This window comes from Phalacrocorax carbo, chromosome 8 (genome assembly GCF_963921805.1).
Source record: "Phalacrocorax carbo chromosome 8, bPhaCar2.1, whole genome shotgun sequence".
NCBI lineage: Eukaryota > Metazoa > Chordata > Aves > Suliformes > Phalacrocoracidae > Phalacrocorax > Phalacrocorax carbo.
Window position 1 is genome coordinate 12,234,659 of NC_087520.1, and position 22,701 is coordinate 12,257,359.

General features: G+C 50.7%; 1 protein-coding gene across 4 annotated transcripts in view; it reads right to left on the minus strand.

Annotated features, from left to right (window-relative positions):
* The window catches only part of STK10 (serine/threonine kinase 10), a 53,312-nt gene that overhangs the window by 4,151 nt on the left and 26,460 nt on the right, over positions 1–22,701 (minus strand). For 2 of the 4 annotated variants that reach the window (XM_064458719.1, XM_064458722.1), the window contains 15 exons: positions 18,053–18,101; positions 15,547–15,696; positions 14,056–14,128; positions 13,131–13,325; positions 11,981–12,062; positions 10,782–10,916; positions 9,455–10,024; positions 6,368–6,498; positions 4,279–4,402; positions 3,001–3,180; positions 2,666–2,758; positions 2,386–2,515; positions 1,852–1,976; positions 1,128–1,316; positions 691–816 (listed from right to left, as the gene is read on the minus strand). In XM_064458719.1, coding sequence (XP_064314789.1) covers positions 691–816; positions 1,128–1,316; positions 1,852–1,976; positions 2,386–2,515; positions 2,666–2,758; positions 3,001–3,180; positions 4,279–4,402; positions 6,368–6,498; positions 9,455–10,024; positions 10,782–10,916; positions 11,981–12,062; positions 13,131–13,325; positions 14,056–14,128; positions 15,547–15,696; positions 18,053–18,101 — 2,352 coding nt within the window. Of the gene's footprint in view, positions 1–690; positions 817–1,127; positions 1,317–1,851; positions 1,977–2,385; positions 2,516–2,665; positions 2,759–3,000; positions 3,181–4,278; positions 4,403–6,367; positions 6,499–9,454; positions 10,025–10,781; positions 10,917–11,980; positions 12,063–13,130; positions 13,326–14,055; positions 14,129–15,546; positions 15,697–18,052; positions 18,102–18,398; positions 18,536–22,701 lie in introns of those variants that run through there. The other 2 variants (XM_064458723.1, XM_064458721.1) reach the window with 2 other exon arrangements.

Below are 22,701 nucleotides of genomic sequence, written 5' to 3' on the forward strand. Positions count from 1 at the left end.
ACTGCATCCAGCTCTGGAGCCCTCAGCACAAGAAGGACATGGACCTGTTGGAGCAGGTCCAGAGGAGGGACATAAAAATGATCCGAGGGCTGAAGTGTCTCTTCTATGAAAAAAGGCTGAGAGAATTGGGATTGTTCAGCTTGGAGAAGAGAAGGCTGCAGGGAGACCTTATTGCGGCCTTTCAGTACTTAAAGGGGGGCTATAGGAAAGATGGGGGCAACCTCTTTAGCAAGGCCTGTTGTGACAGGACAAGGGGTAATGGTTTTAAACTGAAGGAGGGTAGATTTAGACTGGATATAAGGAAGAAGTCTTTTACAATGAGGGTGGTGAAACACTGGAACAGGTTGCCCAGAGAGGTGGTCAATGCCCCATCCCTAGAAATATTCAAGGTCAGGTTGGAGGGGGCTCTGAGCAACCTGATATAGTTGAAGATGTCCCTGCTCACTGCAGGGGGGTGGGACTAGATGACCTCTAAAGGTCCCTTCCACCTAAACCATTCTATGATTCAGAGCTCTTGAGCTCCGGGGCATGTTTAGACATAGCCACAAAAACCTCTCAAGGCAGAGCAGGGGGACTGCTGTCTAGTTCACTGACAGTCCTCTGCAGCCACTTCTTACAGTGTGCTCCTTGTGCTGAAGCAGAATCAGTGCACAGGCAGCTCCGAAAGGCTGAACCATGAGTCGTCTGTACCTGCAGCTGCTGAAGCTCGTTCCTGTTGCTCTCGCACTGGGCTTGCATGTCCTTCATCTGCGTCTCATGCTTCTGCTGCTGGTGCAGCCGCTCTGCTTTTTGCCTCTTCTCTTCCTGCTGCGCAAACTGGAAGAGAGAAAAGCAGGTGCCCATGTAGGCAGCGTCAAACTGATCTCTGAAGCCAGTTAAGAAACTGGCCAGCTTGCACTATTATATAGGAAAGAAAGAACAGCCCAGAGGATGCTTCCTGACACTGGTCATGATGGAAGCAGCCCTGAAACCCAAATGATGCCACAAAACCAAAGACTTCTGACTCCCTGCAGTGGGTTAGAAATTTGGGAACATTGCCTTTTTCTGGCTTCCCTTCTGCCAGCAGGGAAGCAAAGTACTTCACCCCAAGCCAAGCCTCTGCCCCGGTGCCCTTTGCAGGACCTGACCTGTTTTATCTTCTCCCGCTGCTCAGATGCGCTCCCGCTGGAGTGGATGTGAAGGCTCTTCTTGTACATGGCCATGCGCGTCTTCCCTTCACTCCGCTGGATTTTGGGGAGCCGTGCTTTCTCCTGCTGCTGCCGAATTTTCAGCTGCTCTATCATGCGTTGGTTGTATCGCTGCATTTGCTCCCTTTCCTGCAACAGCAGAGGGACAGGTATCAAAGGAGGAGAGACAACTCAGACCAAGAAGAGAGTGCCAATAAGACCAAAGAGTGCTGGAGAGCAGGCCTGGGAGTTGCACAGAGGTGGCTGGTGACAGACAGCTCCAAGGGGAAAAAGAGGTGAGGGCAGCTACTGAACATGCTGTGAAGGCAGAGAAGGGGGCTAGAAGGAAGCAGAAATGACCACGAGATGTCCAGTCTTCACTCGCTGCTCTGGGAATCTAGCATCCCACATACCCGCCAGTGACAGATTTCCAGAAAAGCCCCCAAAAATTCACAACTGCCTTTGTATATTAAATGCATGTAGCACAGAATATGCATCCCAAGCAAACAGGCTGATCCAAGCATTATTCTGGACCATTTTCACCAATAATGACTAAATCCCTTAATGCCTAACCCACCCTCCACTCCTCCCTTACAGCCTGGAAGGGAAACATCCCTTCTGGGGACACCTGGGCATCCTGCTGACCAGCACTCAGCGCTGTCATAGGAAGGTGCTAAGTCTTCACCTTCTCATGCTTCCGGAGCAGCTCATGCCTCTGGAGGAAATACTGGTCCTTTAGCTGCTGTTTGAGAAGCTGATGTTTCTCCTGTTGCTGATGCTCTTCCAGATCCCAGATGCATGCCTCCCGGTCTGAGGAAGGGAGAAGGGTGAGGAGACAACCCGCCCTGGCCCCAACCTTGATCATATGCAGCATCCCAAGCACAAGCAATCCTTACACACAGGAACAGTACAGCAGATGTGGAAATTGATTGTTCACCTTCTGTTTTCCAAGAGAAATTGGTTGCAAACCATATCAGAGAATAGTTTCTTGCAATTATGAAGCCTAATTGGTTCGTATTTGTAAAGCACTTTGAAGATTAAAGCACTAAGTATTATTATTGTTAAACATTTAGACAGGATCTGGCAAGGCTGTTTTTCCTAAATCCTATCCTGCCAGCTTGCAACTCTGTCACAGCATCTGTTGTGTAGGAAGAGCCAGCGTTGGATAAACCCATCATTACAGCTTTTGCTTTCCTCCTTTTAAGCCTTTGCCACCCACCTCTCATGAGCTGCTGCTTTTTGTTCAGGCACTCGCGTTCCTTGTCACAGATCTCTTTTTTGTTCTGTGCAGTTATATTTTTCATGGCTAGCTCCAGGTCCTCCTTCTGCTTGGCCAAAAACTCTTGTTCCTGAAAAAAACCAGCAGTACCACCATGAACCCTCCTTCTGCTGCAACTGGTGGTATTTTAGAAACTGCCAATCCCTCAAGGAGGAAGGATACTTCTGTCTAGTATGCCTTTCCGAATCCTGGAGTTGTGGCAGTCTTCTCTCAGGCTTACCATGGTTTGTTTTTTCTGGGCAAAGTCATCCATTTTTGCCTTCATGTTCCCTTTGCGCTGTTGCCGTGGCAGCTTCTCAACCTCATTCTTGACCTTTTGGAGGGAAATGAGAGATTTATCAGCAGGTAACTTCAGGCCAAGAACAACCCTACCTAATGTCGCTGAACAGATGGGCCTCAAGAAACACCCAAATATACCAAAGAAAAGCAAGAGCTTCTTGCTAAAAGACCAACAACTGCTTCCCTCTCAAGTTCTGCTATGGAGAAATGCTGAAGCTTTCCTGGAAGAAACACATGCAGGAAATAAGCTTTCCTCCATCCTGTCCCCAATTTTACCTCCTTCTTCATCTGCTTTAGCTGCTCCAGGAACTTGACGTGGTCCCGCTCCTGCTCCAGGCGAATGCGCTTGGCCTCCTCCCGCCGGCGCAGTGAGTGATCTTGTTCCATCTTCTCGATCTGCTGCTTCTGCTGCCGTTCGAGGTTTTCCAGTTCAGTGTCATAGAACTTCTTCTTTGCCTGTATGGGAAGGGAACAGAGGTCAACTTCAGCCTTCTCTGTGCTTTGTTTCCTTCCAAAGCATTTTTAAATTTGTTCTAGCACATTTCAACCCTTCCTCCTTGCTTACATCCTGATCTACAGCATCCCACTGGGACCCGTGGCCCTGGGCAAATATTAGCAGGCAGTGAAGTTCAAGCATAACAGTTCCTTCTCTGCAGACCAGGATTTTCAAAAGTTTGAGGGCACTGCCCTCCAGCAGCACCCTTGCATCCGATCTTTCCCTCCCTGCGAGCAGCAGGGGTGGAGCACATGGGTATCAATGGGAGTGGGTTGCAAACTGCCCCAGAGGAAGGGCAAAGGAAGCAGGTTTGGGGCTTTTGCACATCACACTGTACAGAGATTAAATCTCACAAATGAGAATTGACTTGCTAAGATGGGAATTCACAGACATGGCATGTCAAGACTTTAGAAATATAACAGAACACACAAATAAGTGGTGGCTCCCAGCCTGCTGTGAATGGATGGGGTTACCAGGTGTGCATACTAGCTAAATTAATTAAGGGGATATTTAAAAGATGGCTCACGAAAGCTTTAAAGGGACTTACCAACAAAATCATTTTACTTCAGCATAAGCTGCCTACACAGAGGGACTAGGTGTGTAAGCCTAGTTTATCTTCATTCAATTTATACTCAAACTTGCTAGTTTTCCTGCTTTCACATTCTGTCCACACTGCTTTCTTATTTAAGGGCTTTTTATTTCAAAATACAACAGCACTATAAACTGTTTCTCACAGTAGCCATGAACAGACATACAAGAAAAGATCACTGAAGAGGGAAGGTCCAGAACAATCCTTCCCCTGCTACACCCTGCCAGGCAATGGCAGTCAGTGCTTCCCAAGCTGCAGGCTGCATGTGCTTAGCGCCCACAAAAGGCTCTGTCCTCCACAAACACATCCCATCCCTCAAGTCCCAAAGAGGTCCCTTGGTGGTCCTTCTCCCTCTGGACATGATGCCCCAGGACTGCTGCAACCCAGAGCGCATCGCCCTGCACGGGGGTTTGCAGGGGAGGAGAAAAACCAGCAGATATCAAGAGCTTCCTCTTCCCTGCTCACGTACCACCATTTCCTGCTCAAAGCGCCTGAGCATCTGCTCGAGCTGCAGCTGGTGTTTGCTGTTGAGCTGGGCCTGGTTTCGGTGCTCCTCCTTCTGAAGAAGACGCAGCTCCCGCAGTTCCTGGCGCCTGCAGAGGGTTAAAATGGAGGAGGAGAGAGTCAGACAAGTTCAGAGCCATGTGCCTGAGCAGAGATGGTGGAATCAATAACCAGATCATTTCAGCAGGGAATGAAAGCTGCACGGCCATCCTGTAGCACCCTGCCACTTGCTTTTAGCACAGACAGGAGGTAAATGCCAAATGACTGATGTGCTCTCCAGCTCTGTGACACCAGAGCACTGCTGAGAAGCAGGATGCTAATTACATTAACTGTTGGCAAACTGTCAGTTTTCACAAGTAGGGCCTATTAGCATTCACAGCTTCTCAAACAAGCCCTGTCAAAGCTCCTAAGGTGATGCTGAGGCAACACTCTCCCAGCCAGCAGCCAAAATACCTGTTCTGTCAGCTGGGTTAGTGCACACTGGTCTTTAAAACACAGCACAGGCCAAGCTGGTGCTGCCTTGGCCTGGCACCTGTGTTTCACATCCCTTCTTGCTCATGCCTGGTGGCAGAAAGGGCAGTTTTCCCAAATTCTTACTTATCTACATGACATTGCATCACTCCCCTCAACCAACAAAAGGGTGCCGCTGCTCAGATGGTTGCGTTTGAGCCTGTGTGCCTGGCTGAGCTGGAAATCACTGATCTAACACGCAAAAGGACCAGCAGCAGCAGTTTCCCCATGGAGGATCCCCTCTGTGACCTCCGCGGCTGTGCATTAGCCTTATACATTAAGTACAACCCTCTCTGGGGGCACTCCTGGGAAAAGCACTTTGGAACACTTTCTTCTTTCAAAACAAACTCAAGCCCCATTAAACCAACTGGCGCAGTATGATGTACTCTCTTCTAAGCTAGCCTTCACAACAATACCTTGTTGTGTTGCAAAACACCAGAAACAAGCCCCTTAAGTGCAAATCAAGATGCCAGGAGGGTTGATCATGCCCACTAGCTGGTGCCAAGGGAATAACCACTTCTCCCAAAAGTTGTTCAGAGACTGAATGCTTTCCAACCAAAGCCTCTGTGTCCCTTCCCCCACCTCCCAGGTGGAGCAGGCACTATTTAAAAATTAAAAAGGAGCCTCTTTTCACAGATGGTACCACACCTAGGAGGACCAGGAGAAAGCAGCTGTGGCTGCAAATTCTCTGTATGCTAGCACATGTGGTCCCCGTGTTATACTGGGATTATATGCACTTCTCATGTGAAACTGAGTAGCTAATGAGCTTCTGCACATATCTGATACTAGGGCCTAGGAATAAGGTTGCCATGAGGACACATGGTGCTTGGGGCAGGTTATATTCTCAGGATGTTCCTCAGAGCAGCAAAAGGGAGCCTAGAAGAGGGCATCAAGCAAAACAATTTGTATTTTAATTATTTTATAAGCCTTTTAATTTCAGTGCTGCTACTGATAGTAACAAAGCTAGAAACAGCAGTTTCTCTCCCTGAGAATAGGCTGTGGAGGTTTGAAACCTATAAGATCTGCAAAGGAGTCATAAAGGCTTAAGCAGGGAGGATGCACCCATGAATATTAAGTGATGCTCAAGGAGTTTACAACTCCCTTGGCCTTTCTGTTAATGAAGTCTGAGGAGGTACAAGAACAAAAGGAAGAGGAGCATCTTGAGAAGATTTCTGTGCTTATATCCACTGAGCCAGCACATCTACAGCCCTGGAGACACATTCAGTCATTCCGTCATCCCCAGAGGACAGGAAGAGCCGCAGCACAAGCTCCCCTTGTCACAGCCTTGCTGCATCTTATCCCCAAGATGCATCCTTCTTTCCCCTGCATGCAAACAGAGCTCAGCTTACACAGTACAGCAAACCCTCTGCCAGCCAAGGACAGGCTAAAAAAAAGTGATGTCCACACTGGATGGATGTCCTATCCAAATGGGAGCAAGACAGAAAATGAGAGGACTTCAGGTCACTCCTGGATTTGTTTATGGAAAAGAAAACCCTGCCACATCTCAGTACCATGCCCTCCCACCATCCCAATGATCCACTTGCCTGAGGAATCTCATCTCTTCATCCTTCTTCTCATCCTCGCTGATGATCTTCGAGGTGGTGACGCTCACCTCTACTCCATCCACCACAAACTTGCGGGTGCGTTTCAGCGTCTTCTTGTGCATCCGGGAATCCTGAGTTCAGCAGGGGAAGAAAGGAGGCGGCCATGAAGCAGCTCCCGGCTTGCTGCACAGGGTGCTACAGCTGGAAGCCTCAGAGCAATTTTGGTGCTGTTGTTAACAAAGAACATAAGCAAGGAAACCACATCGGGATGGGGGGAAATCATCAGCAGGTTTGGAGCTGCCATTCAAGCCACACAGCCTTTGCTCCCATGCCACAGTACAGTGTAATTTCCACCCTGCAGAAACCTGACCTGGAGGGGAGACAACCCCCCACCTGAAGACCCTTCATCTCTGTGTCCAACTACAGCAATGGGAGGTGTTGGAACCCCCCTGAACTGCAGTGCTGAGCAATTCACACAACATGAAGCTTGCAATGTTTCCTTTTAGAGATGCTGGGCCATCTACCCGCAGGTACCCCCTGCACACCTGTAGGTGTGAGGCAGGCAAGGCCCCTGCATCAGGCTGCAATTGCAGATGGAGCCACGGGGAAACACGCCAGCCCTGTCCACAGGCTCAGTGCTTGTGTCCCTCTGGCCCTCATTACAATACTTTGGTAATCACAACCAGCTCCGAGCCCCTTACAGTGACCTCCACCAAGCACAGCCCTGGCTCACTGTCATTAGCATAGGTAGGGACAAGTGCCAGGAGCACCATGTCCTCTCCCAACAGTGCCACAACAGGTCAGCATCTCTCTGCAGGGTCAGCAGCCCAAGTCTTGCTGAAGGACTGGTCCAAGGACTCAGGTCTTTTGGAAAAAGAAAAAAAAAAAAAAAAAAAAGGATATGAACGACTTGAATCATGATGCAGTTCTACAGGCAAAATGAGCAAAGGCTTCCTAAAGTCTTCTTGCTCTTATGGTGATGACCATTACAGGTATAAAAGATGGCAGAAGATCTTCATGTGAGCCTGCAAGGCCCAAAGCAAGTCCCTGGAGAGATTGCTGCAATGGGGGAGCCAGAGAAACTCCCAAACCCACCTGTGTATTTCTTATCCCTAATCTTTCTTTAAAAAAAAAAAAAAGACCTGGATACTTTTTGACTAAACTAATTTTGTCAAAATTAGTTGTTGGTAATTTAAAAAAAATATTTATTTTTTTTTACTAAAATATAAGCAACTGGACAAAGAATCTGGTAATAAAAGAGTCACCTTAACTTTGCAGTTTAGCCTGTGAGAAAAAGCATGTTATAGTTAATGTTTACAGCCAGAAATGGTTTAACTCTTTGCTGCCCCTTTGCAACTCTTGCTGCAACCTGCCTGGCACCCTCTACATGCAATCCAGCAGCACCAGGAACACAAGCAAGGGCAGAGCACGGGAGTTTAACGCCATGAAGCTAAGGCTGGGCAAGGAGCCTGGCTGAGGAGGGAGCAGCACAGCCTGGTACCCACACACACACACTCCCAGCTCACTGTGCAAAGCAGAGGTGTCAGCAGGGAATCTTTCCCAGGGCCCTCTAGCAGCATCAGTCCCAGAGTACAGCTCTGCTTGAACGACTTGCTCAGAGAGATGCTATTTAGTTTGTTCTGAGCATTGCCGCTGGCTGGGGCAATTCAAACTGTGATCTAACATGACCAACTCTTTGAGGCTTACTCCCTGTAAAACCCAAAAAGCTCCTTTCCCCTTCTAGGGGACCAACTGGGGAGAACAATTACACGTGTGGCATCATATTCGTCTTTGGCTGGCCTCGAGGAGACCAGGTGTCATGGGAAAGTCAGTGAGGAGGGGTAAATTGCTATGCAAGAGAATCACACTTCCCTCATTAGGGATCCAGACTGATTGCAGGCTCGCTGCAGGGGATGCTGGCTCTCACACTGACAGCAGGAGACAGGAGGGAAGGAAAGTTTTGCCGAGAATGGTTTTCAGGCATATTTCAGTGCTGGGAAGCTATCACTCATGCAGGCAAGTGAATAAGGATCTTGTGCAACATATGACTCTGCCCCCTCAAGTCACACACACTTCTCCTGAGGCTCAGCAAATATCATTCCAGTTATTTTGCCTCTTCCTCTAAGCCACACTGACCTGGCCAGCTCTGGCTCACAAGCATTCCCAGCCTCCAGAAAGCCTTAGCAAATGCCAAGAAGCCTGGAGGGCTTCATGCAAGGCACTGCTGACACAAACCAGGCCAGATGTATGGCAGGTTGGAAAAACTGAGAGAGATACCAGCCCAAATAAGCTTTCTCCTTGGGCTAGGTGTTCTAGGAAAGAGCAGCAGAGTGAAGGGCAATGGATAAAGTTCAGGAAATCACATTTTGGGTTTCTTGCTCTGAAAAAGTCAGGTGAGTGGCACAGTTAACTTCACATTTCTCAGGGGCCCAAAACATTGGACTTCCACTAGATTTCAGTGGCCTGGGACAGCAGAGGACACATGTACCTGCAGCAGCTCCACCAAGAGCTTTTCCTTCACTTAAGGACATGCCACGTGCCCTTGGCACAGCTTAACCCAGCACCATGTGCTGTGTCACCCTGAGCCCAGCTGGGACAGGTGTCCTGTAGACAAGGCAAACAAACCATTGAATGCTCTGCCTGGAGATGGGCTTCCTCCCCCCTTGCAGGCCCTAGATTTATTTGCAGAACTCCAAGCCTGGATGCTCACATCACATGTGCCGCAGCTAGCCTTTCCAGCTGTCTCATCAAATAGCACTGGGGTGGCACCTGGGTGGTCTTCAGCATTGTGCTAAAGCAAGATTCCTGGACCCTCTGTCCTTTCCTACTTTTCCTGCTCCACACCTTCAGGCACAGGGCAGACTAGGGGCAACTCTCTGCTCCTGTAATCAAAGAGCCATGCCATCCAGAGTACAGCATGCTGCTTTCTCAGAAAGGAGTTTAAGGGGCTATGGCCAATGCACACATGTGCATCTCAAGGAAAGGATCTGAATTTCAGGGGCTTGGCTAAAAAAGGAAAAAACCTCAGCGCTTTTTACAGGAATTTGCTGCCCTTCCTTCTCCACACCCTCTGCCCACCACTCTCACCTTCAGGGAGATAGAGCCACTCTCTCTGTTGAGGGACAGGTCAGCAGACAGGGAAATGGTGAGGTCCATGCTTTCGGACGCTGAAGTGCTGCCAGAATCTGAATCTGCTTTGGACTGGCTGCTGGGCAACAGCGCTGGGGGATCCAAGCTCCCATTGGCAAGCTTCTCCTCTGTGAAGTTCTCCAGGAGGCTGCTCTCTGGTCGCTCCCCAATGCTCTTCCGCTCCTTGCTTCCTGGCCTAGGCTGCTTGCTCCCCTCCGTTGAGTTACCCAGCCGTCCGGGCTGCAAGATGATGTCTGGCTTGCCCTGGGTGCCCAAGATGGCTCTCCCATCCTCTGGGCCAGAGGAGGCAGAACTGGCAAGGGATTTTGTGGAGTGGTTGCTCTCCAGTTTATCATTGTCACTGCTTATCCCTTCATCTGACACTCGATTGCTTTGTCCATTTGTGGTCTCCTTGCCAGTCCCCACAGGGCCATTCACTGTGTTGGGCAAGGAGGAGTCTGGAGGCTTCTCCCCATCAAAACTCAGCTGACTTGCCTCAGAGGGGTCCCGCTTGTGCTTACCAGGGGGCTGGAAAGACAGCAAAGGGAAGGTATTGGGTTTCGCACCACCGCTTTAACACAACTGCAAGAGCTGCAAGTCCTCACACTTCAGAGCAAAGTCACCCACAGCTAAAGGGTTATTAAGAGGAAATCTTCCCTTTTAGGATATCTGCCCTGGGACACTCCTATCTTTCTCCAGGTATGTGGTTCCAAGGGCTGTGGACACTGACTGGAAGGAAACAGCTCCAGGACCTGCAAATTCTTGAGAGGCAGCCCAGGAGTTTGCATATTGAACCCCTTTTCCTGTGGCTAACTCCACCGTGGACTAATCACTGTCCTTTGCCACAGGTGAGGGAGGTTGGGGCATCTCCCCCAGCAAAGCTGCCCAGGCAGCCCTGTGCTGTCCCCTTCAAAGGGGCTGGTTTGCTCAGCTCCCTCCTAGGGCTGGTGGTGCCTCACCACTGCACCACATGCTGGCACTACTTTTACTCCAGCTTCTCTAGTCTGTACCAGGGCCTATTTTTTCTTTTTTCTTTTTTTTTTTTTTTAAAAAAAACCAAACTTTTTGCAAGTCCCTGCTGTAAGTGGGCAGCTGAGCCACCTGCCAACATAATTGTTTCTCCATGCCCTTAGCAGCCACTGAAAAACAGGTCCTCCCTGCCCAAGCAACTTCTTCCCTCTCCACCTGATTGGGCCCACAATAGCCATGAACAGCCTTCTGGAGCCAAGTAAAGTTGCTGGGTTCTTGCCTACAAACTTTCCAGCATTGGTCCAGGAGTGCTCACCGAGGCAGACTCTGATGAGTCGTCGTCTTCTGCTTCATCCCGACTGTCCTCGATCTCTTCCATCACCTCAGCCTTGGCCTCAGCGACTAGCTCACGCAGGGCTCGGTTACTGGTCACCTTGCTGACGAAGGGATGCTGAAAAGCCAAGCACAATGCACATGCATGAGGTGGCCAAAAACCAGACCTTGTGGCTGAGTGAGCATTCAGGGATGATAATGGTGAGGACCACTTCTTGCTTTTAAACAATTGCAAAAACCTAAGGTTGTGGTTCTTGCCAGTGTCATCAGGCTTAACCCCTCAAATGAATTTACAGATAAATGCTGCATGTATGAGAAAGAACATGCCCAGGTTAAATGCCAGCTCTGCACACAGATGCTCAAAGCATGGTGCTCTGCAAAGCTGCTTTATGTCAACATCCCCCAAATGAGAGCACCAGCTTCATTTAAACAAGGGGCTCTTGCTGCAGAGGAGACATCCCCACCTCACACAGGTGGGCTGAGCTCTGGGGTGCAGGTCTGAGCCCACAAGGTGCCACGGGCAGCAGGGCAAGAGCTGGTCTGCAGGATCCCTGTGTGCAAACAGTGTGTGGGGAAAGGTTTAATTGAAATTAGGCTCAAATCACTCAGTGCATACAGTGGGGTATTTGTGTTGAGCTTCAGCAAAAGGCTGGGAAGTCCCTTGGGTGTGCAGAGTACATGGCACGCTTCCTCCTGCTGACTCCAGTGCAGGATGGGAATCATGCAGCCAGCATGCCAGTGCTACAGAGCGAGAGTGCAGGCAGTGGGGAAAAGAGTCTTCCAGGGTTTTGATATTATTTTGAAAGGGGACAGGAGAAAAGGAAAGGAATTAAATTTAAATCTGGGATAACCAGGTATAATCCAAGCTGGCTGCCATATGGGCATTTTTAGGCAACAGGAGCCATTTCTATTTCAGCTGGTGTCCATAGTGGCTCTGCAGTTTGCTCCAAAGAGAAAAACATTTCTGTTCCCCTTTGGAGCATTTTAGTGGCTGAAAAGTACTAAGAACTTTCTAAACAAGGGAAGAATAATCTGAAACCAGTCTAGGACCCATCAACACTTTTTTGTTTCCTTCCTTAGAAAGAATCAGGCTGCACAGATGCAGCGGTTCAGAGACTCGCAGACCCAGGCAGACGGAGACACTAGCCGCACACCCACCCAGGGGTGGGTGCGGGACCCTACCTCCAGCAGCTGGGCAGCACTGGGCCGGGTCTCTGGGTTCTTGTCCAGCGCCACCTTCAGGAAGTCTCTGAACTCCAGGGACCTTAAAAACACAGTCGTTGGAAGAAGCTCAGAAGAGGGAAAGGCCTCGAACGCTGCAGGGGGTCTGCTCGATCCCTTCGCAGGTTGTGCCCCAGCTGGCACCTGGTCACAGTCACTCTTTCACCCCCAGCATAGGAAACCCTGTGCTCAGTTATTATGATTATTTGTAAGAGAATCAGCAACGTGGCCAAGTGAGGGACTAGATTTTGCCTTACCTGTGATACCAACAGGCGGCAGGACTGAGCGCGAGCTGCTGTGCCCCAGGGCCAAGGCAGAGATAGCAGAGGACACCAGCAGTTATCCTCCTAAGGGAGCCCAGGGGTGGAGCTGCTTGTGGACAAGGATGCTCCTGGGCCCATTCCCACAGCCACAGTATGAAAGAACAGCTGTGAAGGACCAGGAACCCCATAGGAGGGCACCCTCAGCCTGCAGAGTGCAGCTCTGAGATAGAGTGCATCCCTGATCCAATTCTGGCTTCTGAGCTGCTCCAGAGCAAGCGCTCCCACCCTGCCTGCTGGGTTTCAGCAGCAGGCTCCTGCCTGCTACCTGAATTGTCTTTACAATGCTTGTGACTCTAGTGCTTTCACAATAATATGCTGCTGGCTATCATGCAATAGGTTCTGTCATGATTAAAAAAAAAAAAAAAACCAACCAAAAACCAATTAACTATTGGATTTTTTTAAATGCAGAAGAGGCTTTCCATACTCTAGGAAAGAAATTCTGGAGCTCGTGGTCATCTCCAGCTTTAGAGGAAAATCTGCCTTTCATACTGGGATGTTTTCAAAACAGCCATGGGATCACCCTTGCTTCAGCAGAGCTGTGGGTGGCCAGCAGCTGCCCCCGTGCTGCCTGCACACCAGCAGCATGGTCACAGCACAGACAGCGCTGAGCAGCCTCCCTTCAGCCAGCAGTGCTCTCAGGGCCCCTAGCACCCAGCTGGACCTAGGATACAGCTAGAATCTACATTAGGTTCTCAAATTAAACAATGCTGCTGTAAAAGACTATTTCTTCTCTCTTGAAATACTGTGTAAATTGGGAGATGCATACTCTGCTGTCCAAAAGCCCTCACCATTTGGAAGGGCAGCTGAGCGTGGGGGGGTCAGACTTGGCAATCTTCAGCAGAACTCTCATGGGGTTGAGCTCGTGATGGGGCGGCTCGATCTGGGCCATTTCAATCAGCGTGATTCCCAGGGACCAGATGTCCGCCTTGTAGTCATACGGAGTGTCCTTCATGGTCTCGCACATCACCACCTCTGGGGCCATCCTGCAAGGGATGGAGCAAGGAGCAGGGATGGGGACAGATTACCACTGCCACATGTGTGAGCCTTGTAGCAGTGATTAAATGCTTTAAATAACCCACAACATTGCACAAAAAATGGCCTTTCCTCCCAGCTCTTGTTTTCGGAAGAAGCAGCATCTTTTCTAAGGGGTCCAACCCCCTCCCTCTTCCGCAAACCAACCGAGACAGCCCAGGCAGCCCATAGAAACCCCCAGGACATTGACATCTGGCACGGATGTTGCTTCAGAAAATAAATTAATCCTCGCCGATTCTGTTCCTTCAGCAAGTCGGGTGATTTAGAGATTGCATTTCTGGAGTGAGGAGTAGTTCCCATGTGTTGGAGCTGCTTCAAAGCCCACTCCACTCCCCGGGGTAGGGGGAGTGGTAAATGCACACACGCAAGCATATGCATGGCCCTCACTCCTCCAAGCCTGGATCACGGTGGCCCCTTGGCCAGCTCAGGTGTCACCGTGACACCAGGCACTGCTCCTGCACCACCAGGGCTGCTCGCAGCTCCCTTCTGGCAAGGGAAACCTTTGCATGTGTGAACACTGGCCGAGCCTCCTTCTTAAAATCCTCTCACCCGTGCTCAGTAAGTCACTATGGCCCAACACATCCAAAAGGCCATGAGCTCCCCATTTCTGAGCAAGCCTGATTTTTCAGAAAAGCAAAGCTCCTCATGAACATGGGATTTCCTAGTAAGCAGGCCACTCACCAGTAAGGGGTCCCAATGAAGGAGTCTCGCTTCTGCAAGGTTTTTATGTTTTTGGCAGACACTCCAAAGTCAGCTACAAAGAGCAGTAACATTAGATGCCATAGGAAAACTGAACGACCCTTCTGAATTAGCACATTTGGCTGAAATGCAGATTTAAAAGCAAACACACATTGAAGGCAAGAACAAGATACAACATGCTGTTTCCTCTAAACTGAGCATCAGAAACTAAATTTGCTTTTGGGTATGCGACAACCAGGGACCTTCCCCTCCCAGGTACAATAAGACAGGGGCATAACAAGCCACCTCCACTGTAACCCAAACCCTACACATCTAGAAGGAAATCAAGATCTTTTCCACAAACAAACAAAAGCAGCTCCATGGGAGATTACTTTCAGGACTTCTGTTTCATAGCAAAAAGTCTCTTTTTACACAGAAAAACCAAAGTGCTGTTGCATTCTTTCTCTTCCCTTCAGCCCCATGCACAGCAGCCACTGCATGGTGCCTTTCCCTGATTTTGTCCCTTCTATAAGGAGCTGCTGAAGCCAACCCAACCCAGCTCAAATTTGTAAGGCCTGCAGAGGGTACTCAGCCTACTCCAGGTCAGGTTGCTCTCTGAGATGGCCCTGATGACCTCCAGAAGAACTGTTATCCATCTGCACCCCAGGCTCAGGGTGTCCCTGACTGTGCGTCACCCTTTGCCCAAGCCAGCACAGCATTTCTTATGTCAGAGCAGGGCTCACAGTCACCAGAAGGTTTCCATCTTCCCAGGCTAGCTGCTCTCCATCATCCCAAGACACATCCCAAGAACTCCCCACAGGTGCCAGCACCCCTTGTCAGGGTCCAGAAAGAATTCTGCACCTTTCTGACCAGACCCTACAGACAAAGCTACCTTCTTATCCTTCAGCAGGTACGTGGACACCAGTTTAACTCAAGCCCACAGCAAGTTGGCAAAGCAATCCTTTGGCAAAACTTGCCCTGTCACCACCAGACCTGCTCTGGAGATAAAACGAATTCTTCCAGCTCCCAGCCTGCCAACTGGCACCCTGCACAGGATGCTCAACAGGCCAAAAAGCATAAAAATAAAGTTCAAAGAGGGATTAAACAAATTCATAAAAGTCTATCAAGGGCCTGAGCACGACTGCTGTTTGGGGAGTCTCAGTGCCCAGCTGGGGGCTAAGTGGAGCACACAGTTCAATGGTTGTTTCATGGGAGACCAAATCTACATGAAGCTTTCCCCCACCTCCTCCTGCCTAAGCTCATCAGCCAGCAGACAAGCAGCTGATGTCCCATAGACAGGGCAGAAGGCAGAGAGCATCCCTTAATCCCCACCATGCTCAGACATAGCTGAACACTACCATCCAGCTCCCAGCAGCACACGCCTGTTGTTAATGTAGTGTGAAATGGCTCCAAGCAGCACCATTGCCCACAGCTGCTCTCCCAACAAGCTCAGCTGAGCGAGTGCCCGCCGTACTCCTGTGCTGGGTGGCTCACCGAGCTTGATGTCCCCATCCTGGGTGAGAAGCACATTGCCCGCCTTCAGGTCACGGTGGATGATCTTTTTGCAGTGGAGGTAATGGAGGGCTTCCAACATCTGGCGGCAAATCACTTGAATCTGGGGTTCAGTCAGTCCCCGGTCCAGCTCTGTGGGGAGGGAGAGAGCATTAAACAGGATAGGGATTTGAGTGATGATCCACCTGAGCAGCAGAAAGGCACAGGCTACCCAGCAGACCTTTTAAAAACCACTGTCCCTGTGTCAAAACAGCAGGAGACCAATGCAAATCAACTTGTTATGGTATTTTATTCCCTTAGCCAGCAGTTGCACCACAACGTCCACTTGCTTGGAGCTGCTGGTTTATAGCTCCCTCCCAGGGACATGCGGTTGAGCTGACTGGACCAGGAATAGCAGACAAAGGGGACGAGGAGGGGGAGGCAGGCACATCTGTGAAGGGGGTCTGAGCTGCACATTCCCTGCTGATTTGGGAAATGAGACCCAGCTTGCCTACAGGGACTCACCTGGTGCGGGGACAATGCTGCAGAGAGGAGGGAGCTGAACTTGGCTGCAGCAGGGTCAAATGCAGGCATGAACACTTGGCAGCTCCATGTGCAGCCCCAGCTCCATGTCCAGCTCATCCCCCAGGGAGCTACCCCTGCCGCAGAGATGCGGCATACCCCCCGTATATCAGGAGGGACACGCCACCTCCCAAAACAACAAGCAATAAAATACCAGCATTATCCCTACCCACTGCTCTGAGCTGTTTTTTCACATAGCACCAGGTACCAGCACACCAGCTCATACCCTGCTGTCTGTCCCTATTTCTGAAGCTTGCGGGGACATGTGACCACTGGTGCGACCTCCCTGTTCAGCTCTGCCCAGCCACCTTTGCTATCCAAGGCTGCTTTCCAAGGCAATGGCTCTGCAAACCATCAAAACTCCAGATGGTTAACATCATCTGAGCTTCCCTCTCTCCCTCTGCAAGCCCTTGCAGTACAGATCCCCTCTCCAGCACAGCAGAGCATACGGAGACCAGAACAAGCCTTAGACAGCCCAAACTGTGTGGCCAGGATGGGGGCCGATGGATGGGCCCCAGAAAGTGGGACAAATGCTGCTTCAGAATGAGGATCTTAACCAGAGGTTCAGAGAAGCTGGGTCAGCCACTCTGTTCCTCCTCCTCTTCCTCACCAAGATCTCCCTTGCTCTGGGGGAAGGTGATGATTTTCACTCTCCCAGAAGCATCTGGCAAAAGTGAGGTGCAGCAAGCCACAGTTTTGTACAAAAGATTTCAAAGGTAAATGCCAGTTGCTGGTGGGGATGGGGAGGTGGAACAGGCAGCATCCAGCAACTCTGAATTTACTAATACTAGGAGCACTCCTGAGCCCCAACCCCACAGCTCCTCCTATCCCTCATTCAAAGGGTGATGGCGCTACAGCCAGGCCACTTACTCACGGTTTTCTAAGCACCCCTTCCCACTCCAGCTCCCATGTCCCCCAGAGACTGACTGCCATGAACACAGCCCCATGAATGCTCAGGGCACGGTTTAGTGCCCCAAGAGACAGGGATCACTGTTAAGGTTTTCTGGGGTAAGGCATCGTTTCATCCACCACTTCAGTAAAGGTACTTTTACTTGCAGTGATTTGGACCTGCTTTAAAGAAGATCCCTAACGGAGACACAAGTTTTAGGGGCTGAATCAAAGATGACAAGTTTGGGTCCATCGTCTTCCTGGAAATAAGAAGAGAGTGACGCCTTTGGAGATATCAGAGCTGAAAGGGAATAACCCCTGTGGAGACATAGCTCTGTCCCAGGGGCTCCAGGCAAGCCGATGTCAGAACACTGTTCACTTTGTGCAGAGGACATCACCTCCGCTGTGTCTGTACAGCCCTGGTACAGAGGGGCTGTGGCACCAGCCAGGGCAATTTTGGGGAACACCCACACTCACCCAGTCCCACAGCTCTATGTGGGAGGGAGGAGTTAAAAATGGGAAGATTCCTGGAATTACTGCAGACTGCAGTTTATTCAGATGCTCATGCTGCTTCACCAGATGACTGATACCATACAGAGAAGTCAGCAAGGAGATCCTGGGATATTCATCACAACAGGCACCCACATTAAACATCTCAGCACTGCTGCCCTTCCTGGGAAGCTGTGGGAACAGGATCCCAAGCACCCGGTGCCTCAGGCAGATAAATATTTAAAGCCATCTTTCCCCTCCAGCGACTCTCCCTTCACCGCATGCGTTGTGATCTGCTGATCTTAGCAGCATTTGAATCACAAAACGACATCAAAGTAGCTCAGGAAACACCCCGGGGCTGCCACACCTTCTGCTCTGGGTATGAAAATAGGCAAACTCATGGGAGAGAAATGGAAGCTGGAGAAGATGGGGTACCCATGTCTGCAGTCTGTTTAAAAGCTGCCCCTGAGAGCATGCCAGAAGGCTGGAAATGCCTTGTGGGCATTGCCTCAAGCATGGAGAAGAGCCCGGCACCACAAGCTGCACTCACCCAGCATGATGGCATCCACTGCCCCACCTGGGCAGAACTCGATCATGATCTAGGAAACAAAGAGAGAGGAATTAAAGTCAGGTCCGCGTCTCACTGAGCAAAGCCCACTAAGTAAGGAAGAGACAAAAGCATTTGGTTTTGTTTCCCCACATGGCAAAGGTGCCCCTCTGCCCCACACAGGGATGAAGAGGCTTCGGTGCTCCCCAGAACACATCCCCCAGGCCACATCCCCAGCACCCAAGCCTCAGGGACAGATTCTGCACATTGCCTGCAGCAGCCATCTTGGAAGGACCATCCCCATCGCCAGGCCCACAGACACCCCCAGCAGTCACGCCTGGCCCCGTACCTGGACACCCACCCCGAGCAGCCAGCTTCAGCTCCAGCTTCCTTCTCCATTTACATCTTTTCCCATTGCATTTTGGAGCGAGGGCTGCTCCAGAGAGGGGCCTTGCCAACAGGATGAGATAGCTGTCATAGTTGGGAGCTGACGTGGCAGGATTTTCTTTGGCAAATGAGAGATGGGGAGGGCTGTTGGGTCTTTACATTATTACTTTTTTTTTCCCTCCCCCATTGCCCAGTAGTTCATTGCTCTCTTGATTTTGAGCAATTTGAGGGGAAAATCTGTCAATAAAGAGATTGAGTACATTCACCAGATTGTTGCTGGTTTTCTCCCAGGGATGTGTGCAGAGTCCTGCCAGTCCCCCAGACCTGGTTGCCTGGTCCCTGCTGTCCCCCCACAGGGTGGGCAGTACCTACTGGGTGGGCCCTTTGCTGGTATCCCAGGGATACAGGTACTCTTCCCCCTCACCTCTGCACAAACTCAGCCAGAGCCGCTCCCGGGGGAGTTGGGCTTGGTGCCAGATCCAGCTCGCTGCTCGCCTTCAGGGCAGACAAGGCTGCTCAGGTAAACAGATTAGAATTTCAAGCAGCCAGGGGTTATGAGGGACAAGAGATGCTTCACCTCCCTGACAAGCTCTTCTCCTTGTCAAGGCAACACAGCACAACATATCGGAGAGGTGAAATGCCAGAGTTTATTTTGAGGACAATGACTGAACAAACCAAAGTCAGTGTTTACCAGTGCGGCTCTCTAAGCCCTTCATGTGGAGGTCATGCTATTTAATGCAGCTCTAAGCACTGGACCAGGAGCTGAAGGGAAAAGGTTCAAGCTCCCTCCTCCCCATGGTCTAATCCTGCAGCTCCAGGTGAGGCACATCTTACCCTTTTGCCCTGCAGTTCCTACACATTGACATGGGAAACACTATTATCGACCTAGACTGTGGTGGACAACACAACTGCTTTGTTTTGGAGGAGAAGGGGGAGCAGGATCAGGTGCTGGGACACAGCAAACCTCGAATTGCTCTGTGAGAATCGGCTCAGGTCCAAGAGGTGGAGGGGAGACAATGCTGAGAAAAGAAGCCCAGGCAGGTTGGGCAGCGTGACACAGGCACTGCTGGAGGAAGCAGAGAAGAATAACCAGAGGCCAGGGCTGGGAAAGCATTTGAAGCAGGCAGATAGAGAGAAGCAATTGGAAAGACAATTCAAGCCATTCACAAACCAGGAGTACAAATCTGCGCTGCCTTGGAGCTGAGTGGGACCCTGGCAGCGAAGAAGCCAGTGGGCCAGCAGAGCCCTCCCACAGATGGGCCATATCAACACACTTTTTTCTTTCTTGACTTTATACCTTGAAGCACTGCATCAGCAGCTTCACCAGCAAATGGCAAGGCAAGAATTGCCTCCTGCCAGAGTCTCTCCAGGCACAGAGATCCCCACTGGACGCCTGTGCCCCATCATCACCCAAACACAGCTCTAAGAGGCTCATTTCAACCACTTATTTTTATAGCATTCCTCATTGTGTTCCTCAGAGCAGACTAACACCACCAGTGGACACCAGCCCTTCCTGGGCTCCTCAGAGCCCGAAGTGCCAGAAGCAAACCTGAAACAAGCCCACACCAACACCAATCTGCTGAGAAGACAAGAGCTTTCCCTCACTCTGGGAGGCTGAGGTGATGTACGGGGCTCTGCTGGCACAGCCAACCCAGTAATGACACCTCTGTACAATGGTACCACAACCCTGCCCATGGGGCCTGCCCTCTGCCAGACCATCCAGCCTGCCACTAGCCCAGACCAGCCAAGAGCGAGCGACTGCTAGCTGCATTACCTGAGCCCCTGGGCAGGGTTTGCAGCAGCTGCAGAAGGACAGTGCAGACCTGATCCCATTTAAGTTGGAGTATCGCATCTTTGTGCTGCTCTGGCAGACAGACAACCTGCCCCTACAAATGACCCTGTCTCATCACTGAATCACAGCCCAGGGGTTTGTTCATCTCACATGAGCAATCCTTTCCTGATCCTGCTGATCCAGGCACCTCAGGAACTCACCTGCCCAAAGAGGAGGGTCTTCAGGTTCAAGCAACAGCCACTCTTAATGTTCAGTCAGTAGAGGAGACCTAGTGAGAAGCTTGTCTGTGCTACCTGGCTCAGCTCTTGAATCTAGACAGTCCCACAGCTTCAAACAACCAAGCCCAAACCAGCCACTAATGTGGCCTTTGCCATCCAGGTGACCTGGGTGCTTTCATTGCTTCTGCTCAGCAAGCAGCTTTACAGCTTCTGCCTCCTTGGGTGTCCCAACTAAACGAGGTCCCCTGGCATCTCACATAGCTCTTCTTACAGAGCCTCCAAATTAAGAAACCTAATTTTAATTGGGGGGGGGCAGGGGGGAGGGAGAGGAAGGAGGAATGGAGGACAGACGCAGAGGGCAGCTGGCTGGGTGAGCGCCACAGCCACCCCAGTCAGCAGAGCCCCCGGGAGCACAATGCAGTCCCCCCTGGGGCAGATGCTGTGCTAAGGCTTCCTACCAGGGGCACAGCTGGCACAACCAAAATGTGCTCTGGTCACACACTCTGAGCTTTTAAACGGGGACGTGCCAAGCCCAATGCACCCTCCTCTTGATCAGTGTGGGATGCATTTAATCTCAAAGTTTCATTCTGGTTTGCAGTCTAGCAATGAGAAAATTAGGGAAATCAGTCCATCTGAACCAGCATGACCGTGTAAAATTATGCAGGCACGGCAGTCTGCAAGCCAGGCACTGGGAATATGAGAAATATGGAAAACTTTAAAATATACGTTTTCAACAAGGGCAGAGATGATGCCAAAGAATAACTATGGGTGTGGCCAGATAGTCTGAACATTCAAAAACTTAATGGGCTGGTTTCATCCCAGAAAACCTGATTTAAATAAATGCAGCTGGCAGTCCCATAGCTCATACACCACGCACACTTCCTTCCAGGAACAGGGCCAGCCTGAAAAATGTTTTACCATTGAAGCAGGTAGGGAGGCAGACCCAGTGGCAGCAGCACACAGCTTTCTCTGTGTGTGAGCTGGCAGATGCAGGAAGCTTGTGGAGAGCAGAGGTTGAGCAGGCACCCTTCCCAGACCCGCAGCAAGGAGAGGGACAGACGGGCAGTTGCTGACACCCCAGGGTGGGCAGCCTGCTGCTCTGGCCGCAATGAGGAACAAGCTGGGAGGATCCGAGAAGAGAACTGTTGACAAGAGCCTGTGCATCTGTGCAGCCAGGAGGCTGGTGATTTACCCGAGGGCTGCAAAGAGTTTAACTCCTTGCTTAGGAATGTTTCCATGTGCTTTGATATATGGGCTGACTACTCCTTTACTGAGGGGAACCCAAGCCACCACTGGAGCAGTAACCACTGTAGTGACAGTGACAATCTCAGCACCGCATTTCAGCTCTCAGTGCTGCACCGTGCTGCTGCCTGTGCTGGGCTTGGCCAGCCCCAGCAATCCCTCCACGACCTGCAAGACCTGGGACCCAGCACGGGGCTCACTGTGGAGCCACAGCAGCACCACAAAACAGAGGTTTCACAAACCCAGTCACAAAACCAGCTCCTGCGGTCTCATGAACCAGAGATATGAGACCTGTGGGGGTCTCTGCCTCTATGCTGACCTCCTGAAAGCGACTCCATTGCTCTAATTAGACCTGGGGGGTGCACCCACACCTCCATCTCCCCTGGCCTAGGGTCTGGGTGAGGGGTCTCTGAGCACCTGCTGTGGTGTCTGTGTCAAACAGCCTGGAACAGGGCTGGAACAAACATCCTGTTTATAACAACTTCCTCCACACAAAAAATTCAGGGACTTCCTTGCAAAGGTTGCCCAGTCCCCCCTTGGCTGCCAGGACCGGGGGACACACAGCAGCTCTTCCTCCTGTTGTCTCCTCAAACCCATTATAAATCCTGGGGATTAGGCACTATCAGCATTTTAGTTTTCAGTCCACAGGCAACTCCAACTACACCTCACAGGCACATGCAAAATTCACTGTTAGCTCCTGTCACCAAGCCGTCTGAGCAACACAACTGATGGTTGCCTTCCAGCGCAGCCAGAGCCCCACGGTCCCGGCTCCAACACCATGGCCAAGAAAGCCAGCTACCCCTCGTTCGCAGCTTGACAGGGATGCATGAGCTGCATGCACAGGAACAGATTTGGGCAGCCTGTTGATAGACAGAGAAAAGAACCCATTCTTACTACCTCTCAAACCTTCATATCACAGTTTGAATGCTGCTGTTTTGAAATAAAATGGGCCGTCCTCTCCTATATCTTTAAGTGAAATAGCATGAATGAAGAGGTCTGCATGCAAAACCTAC